This window comes from Miscanthus floridulus, chromosome 8 (genome assembly GCF_019320115.1).
Source record: "Miscanthus floridulus cultivar M001 chromosome 8, ASM1932011v1, whole genome shotgun sequence".
In the NCBI taxonomy this organism is placed as follows: Eukaryota; Viridiplantae; Streptophyta; class Magnoliopsida; order Poales; family Poaceae; genus Miscanthus; species Miscanthus floridulus.
In genome coordinates this window covers 54,091,331-54,097,152 of record NC_089587.1, presented here as the reverse complement: position 1 = coordinate 54,097,152, position 5,822 = coordinate 54,091,331, and the positions used below count along the sequence as shown (strand labels likewise).

Below are 5,822 nucleotides of genomic sequence, written 5' to 3'. Positions count from 1 at the left end.
TGCACGTTTTTTTTATCATGAATTTTTTTTATGCACGTTATGCTTATGCAGCGACACGGCAAAAAAAAACGCACCCGCATGGCCTCCTGTGGCTGTTTTTATTTATTATCCTTACATTATTTTTTAATGTCTTAAAAAAATTTGAATGTCTTAATTTTCTTTAATGTCTAAATTCTTAGATGAACGGTAACTCCATATGATAATTATTGGCGAGATATACAGAGAACTGTAAAAATTATTACCACTGACTAATAACTCTCCTTATATTTATTTTGTTTCTAATATGTTATTATTCTATGTATTATTCTGGTGGTTGAGTATGTGTAAACTAATCTAGCTCTTTCGGTTTTCATGCGCAGAAAGTAGGGTGAGTAGTGCTTAAGGGTGGCAATGGGTAAATCCCCATCGGGTATGGCCACTACAGACTCATCCCCGCCATAAAAATTTGGTATCGTTAGAATACCCATACCCGTCATGGGTGGAGAATTTTTCCCAGACCCATACCCGGTCGGGTAAATCATACTCGTCGGGTCACCCGTACCCGCCAACAATTTATTCACGCACATAAAAATTAACAATTCAACAGCAACCACCACTAGCCAGAGCACATAAAATTAGACAAATAATAGCATATAATAATATCTTCTGCAAATTAAGATTCCTTTTCATTTAGTTTCTCCTCTACATTAGTCATGATTAATGTAGAAGTTACTTATTATAGACATGGTTTCGGGAACTTCCAAGTGGAGTATTGAACTCGTTGACTCCAGAACAAGTGATGCACTGCAACACTGAAGAAGAGTATAGCCATCTTGCAAGTACCCTACTTCCTGTTGAAGCAGCATTGATCAATCTCATGGCAGATATGGTGGAAAATGAAAGCTACAACAAGATGAATGCTCGCAACGTTGCTATAGTTTTTGCACCAAATATGACCAAGGTTACTGACAAGCATATTTGTTTCTCTCTACCTGCATTACTTTTCAGAATCTGTAGTCTAACCACGGAGCATTGATCTCTTTCAGATGGCCGGGTATTTTTCACCTATGGGTAAACGGTTACGGGGACTGCTGGAACATACTCATACCCGCGTACCCGATGGGTGAAGGGTTTGGTCTATTTACGTACCTGTGGGTAGTGTGTTTAGTCCATATTTAGACCATAATGGAGTAAATACCCCTCGGGTATCGGGTCACGGGTCCCCATTGCCATCTTTAGTAGTGCTGACCCTACTAGGCGGATTGAAAAGGAAGGGTGGCCATAGCTATGACATTTTATGCAAGTGAACAGGGAGAGTAGATTTGCTGCCCAAAATAAAAAGAGCCAGGGTAGCTGCCGTGTGAAGACGTAGATTTTTTTTTTTTTATTGACGCTTCTTAACTAGATAATCTAAACATGTGCGAACACACGCAAACCCACACACACACACGTATACAATCACACCACTTTGCACATATTAAGACCTACAACTACACACAGCTTGAAGATCGAGCTTAAAGATCGTGTCCTTAGTGAGGGCTCTATAGACAACGGGCACGCCGTTCTGATCATTATGGCACCACGTGAGGAGGCAACAAAATTTATTTTGGGAGGCATTGCCCCGGTGAGACACCCAAGTTGCCATCCTAGGGACCGAACTCACGCCGGAGTCGCTAGGCACTGAGCTACGCGCTCGTTCTCAATGTACACTTCACCAAGACACCAAGTTGTAATCGTGACAAAAAATAAATAAAAAAAATGGGCTTGCTATATGGATCTTGATGCCTCCTTTTGTCTTGTGTGTGTATGAGGATTTTAAATGTTCATACAAATACGACACTGTCACTGGCAAAGTTTGGTTTAGGGCGTGGCACTTAGTGGTATCAGAGTCGGTTTGCACAAAAAAAACATTATGATTGTAGCACACTAATACGCTAGTATTAGCAAGACTAGAATAGCAGGGACATTAAGCTTGGGTGTTGGTGCGTTCACACAATAGCTGCACTGCACTGATGCACTAGGATGCATATGTCTTGGATGTGATGGCATATTGATTGGCATGTTTCTATCCAATTGTTATGAATATTTGTGTGTTCATTCGAGAGATGGCTGTTGGCTACATCGAGATCCCAGCTAAGCTTTTTCTTGAAGAGTTCATGCAAATGTTGTGACTCAGTCCACCAAGCTTCACTGGTCGTGCTGGCCATGATGGTATGTTCGTTGTTGATGTTAAAATCGCTCTTGGACTAGCGGATGAGGCTCGCTTCTTGTATCATGAAGCAAATGGGGTTACTATTGTTGAGGCTAAGCAAGCTGCATCACCGATGGTTATCTATGCCTTAGCTACTGTGCGTTAGGTGGAGATTAGAGATGTTAATTTTGCACCAGTGCAGCTCTTATGCCATTAGGTTGTGAACCTGCGCGGTAGTGTGGCAGAAATAGAGAAGCTTTGTGCTGAATTGATAAATGCCATCTATGACAATGAGAATAAAGCGATGTTTTTGGAACGCCTCACAGGTTCTACCATTGCACCCGCTGCCTCAACGAGACCATTGCAGCCATGCACATGCACGTCGAAGGTGATAAAAAGCCCCGTACCTGTATAGTGTATTGTAGCCTATTTTCAATACTAGTAATAACTAGTTTGATATGGCATTCGTACCTATTTTATTTTAATGTCAATCTGCCTCTAAACGGACCTTAGGGATAGTAGCCAATAGCCATACAAGCTTGTGTAACTCTAGCATTCCATAGATTGTTCATTGCACATCTTTCACATGATCTGTTTACAGGTTGACCGAGACAAACAACAACTGTGAACAATACAATCCTGTCCTACTCCTACCCAAACAACTTTGTATACTGTATCTACACCTGTAATTTTTTTGATCTGTCAATCAAATCCAAAGCCTAATTCACTGCTGTAACTGTAACTGTAACCATTAGAAGATTCAGGTTTCATCCTGAGAGCGAGCAGAACACGCCGGCTTCCCGTACCAGAATACCAGATGCGCAGAGCTGGAAGGAAACCGAGGCACTGACCGCAGCCTTGCTCCGCCGGCCGATCCGGGTGGCAGCCAGAGCCAACCACGCGCGCACGTGCCTGCAACTGCAATGCCGCTTCCTCTTCTCCATCGCCGTCGCCGTCGCGGGGTGTTTCGTTACGCTTACGCCGGCTCCCGCGGGCGCGCCGCCCAGAGCGAGCTGAGCGCGCGCAGCCGCTGGCCGTAGTCCGCGAGCGCGAGCAGGCCCCGCGCCGCCTGCCGCGGCGTCAGGATCTTGTGCATGTTCCGCAGCGTCTGCTGCCGGAGATGGTCCGCCTGTGCCAACAACGTCGATGTCGGTCGGTCAGAAACAAGAAGCCATAGACCGATCGAGAATGCCAATTCTAAAGATTTGGGTTTCGCTTTGCTGCTCAGTGGAGCAACTGGCTAGTCAGTCACCTTGTCCACGAAGTCGACGAGGTCGGCGAGCTTGCCCACGGCGCTGGCCATCTGCTGCGCCGCGTACCCGGCGGCAGCGGCGCCGTCCGGCGAGACGTCGACGGTCATGAGGGTCTCGACGAGCGTCTGCTGCAGCTTGTTCATGCCCTGCGACAGCGCGTCCTCCAGCTGCTTTGCCGTGTTCTGCAGCTTGCGCACCTCGGCGGCCTGGAGCTCCAAGAGCGGGTCCAGCTGCGGCGCCAGCACCTTGAGCAGCTCGGAGGGGCGGAACCCGCCGATCCAGAGGAAGAAGCGCTCCGCGGGGGCCCGCCACACGCCAGACAGCACGAAGAAGGTGTCGGACCGCGCCGCGCGCACCTTGGCCTGGAACAGCGCGCCGTAGTGCGCCAGCCCCGCGTCGACGAGCACGCGCAGCTGCACGTCCGGCGCGTGCGACTGCAGCGCCGCACGCAGCTCCGTCGCCTGCCTGGTCTGCTCCTCCACCCAGTGCGCGTACTCCAGCTCGAACGCGGCCACGCGCGGGTCCATGGGCGCCGGCGCCGCCGGCGCGACTCCTCCTCCTCCCACGCCGTACGCGCCGTGCTGCAGAAGCAGAGTTCATCAGCAATGGCAGCTGCGGTTAGCCGTCCCGCCTGGATTGTTCCATCGGCGTGGCGATCTATCGGATCGATGCCCTCTCATGGATTATTCCGTACCTGCTGGCGCCTGGCCATGGTGAGCTCCTGCTCGAGCTGCGCCAGCTTCATACGGCTCGTCTCGAGATTTTGGATGTACGCCTGTGCGTGTCGTATCAATGGATGCAACAAAAGCAGCAATCATCAGTGATGAGCTGATTCGACTGATGATTCGACGCAGAGAATAACGTAACAATTGGAAGGAACAAAAAGCAAGAAGATTTGCTTGGCACGTGACGAGTGATCGCTCTTGGCTGAGACGCCGACCTTCTTCCGTAGCCGGCTCTTCCGAGCTGCCTCTCTGTTCTGCGCCAGCCGTCTCTGAATCTAGGCAAAGCAGAGCGAGGGCGAAGATCAGCGGGCGAGGAATTCTTTTCCCTGCGGATAATTCAGCTGGGTCATCATGCATCAATCGGGCCGTCTCACCTTGTCTCTTGGCCTGGCGTCGTCGTCGTGGCCGACGCTATCCGACGACGGCGGCGGCGCTTCTTCTTCCACCGGCGGCGGGACGTCGTCCTGCTGTGCCTGCAACTGCAACCAACCAAGGCCCCCGCAGTGATGATTATCTGAAGCCATGAGGAGACGGAGAATCGTACCGAGCTGAGCTGCAACACCCAGTGGAGGGGCGCTTAGTTAATTACCAGGCGTTTTTCGAACTTGACCTCCTCTGCTTCGACGACGTCGAGCGGCGGCGCCGGTGTCGCCAGGGTGACCGTGGGGACGACCGCGGGCAGGGGCAGGGCATCGGCGTCGGGCCGGAACGGCCCCCCACACACGCCGGCAGCCACCAGGTGGCGCTGCCGCTCGTAGATCCCCATGGCCATGACCCCGCCGCTGCCGACGGGACCCAAGGTCACGTACCGGCCGGACACGCCGCTCGTCGCCAGCGGCTGCAGGCGACTGCAGGAACAACAAGCAAGAGCATGTCAGCTCGCAGCAGCGTGTATCTCCATAGAAAGCAAGCCCGAGCGAGGCCGAGGGGAGGGGATGGTTATTACGCGCGCCGAGGAGACGGGTAGAAGAGGCGGCGAACGCCACGGCACGGCCGGCCGGACTGGCTGGCTGGCTACTGGCTACTGGCTAGTGGTCAGTGGTCACTTACTCACTGGCTACGAGAGCCATGGCATCGGCGGTGAGGTCGCCTCGGCTGGCAGGGACTCGGTGGGGCTATGGCTGCGCTGGCGTTCAGTGGCATGTAGGAGGAGGACGATGACGCCGAGTTCAAGAGCTGGGTGTACCGTGTATGTCTGTCAGCTTCTCCCTTCCCTCTCTGTCGTCTCGTGTGTCTGGCTGGCGATGACTGAATGATGAAGCAAGCAGTGCAGTGAGCCGATCGGACGACGTGGGTGTGGTTGGTCGATGCGTACGTGCTGGGTCTGGCCGTCTGGGTGGCGCTACGGCCGTCCGGCGGGGCTCTCCTTCCTGGTCCGGCGCTCCGGCACACGCCAAGAAGCCAACCTCGGCACGGGGCAGAAACAGAAAGGTGTCGCTACGTACTCGGAGGGACGGCCGGACGGGGACCCCGGGCAAGGTAATCCATCTCGCCGGAGGCTCCCTGTTATCGTGCCATTTTACTTTTACGGTTCTGTTCGTTTCGCTAAAAAGATAGACTAAAAAAAATATTATTCACTGATTTATTGTGAGAGAAAAACATTATTTACTACTACCTTGCATATGTGCTCGAGACTATCAGCTCGTTCGCTGGGCTGGGGCTGGCTGGGCAGCC

General features: G+C 52.0%; 1 protein-coding gene across 2 annotated transcripts; it reads right to left on the bottom strand.

Annotated features, from left to right (window-relative positions):
- Window positions 1–2,712: 2,712 nt before the first annotated feature.
- LOC136472087 (transcription factor HBP-1b(c38)-like) lies at window positions 2,713–5,589 on the bottom strand. 2 transcript variants are annotated; one of them, XM_066469811.1, is made up of 7 exons: window positions 5,095–5,589; window positions 4,738–4,996; window positions 4,523–4,627; window positions 4,364–4,417; window positions 4,118–4,198; window positions 3,423–4,004; window positions 2,713–3,299 (listed from the first exon to the last, which is right to left on the bottom strand). In XM_066469811.1, the coding sequence occupies exons 2-7, from the start codon at window positions 4,918–4,920 to the stop codon at window positions 3,147–3,149; spliced, it is 1,158 nt and encodes a 385-aa protein (XP_066325908.1). In that variant the 5' UTR covers window positions 4,921–4,996; window positions 5,095–5,589; the 3' UTR covers window positions 2,713–3,146. The 2 variants fall into 2 exon arrangements, with proteins under 2 accessions (XP_066325908.1, XP_066325907.1); XM_066469810.1 differs by having other exon boundaries at window positions 4,364–4,423; window positions 5,095–5,588.
- Between the last annotated feature and the right edge of the window lie 233 nt (window positions 5,590–5,822).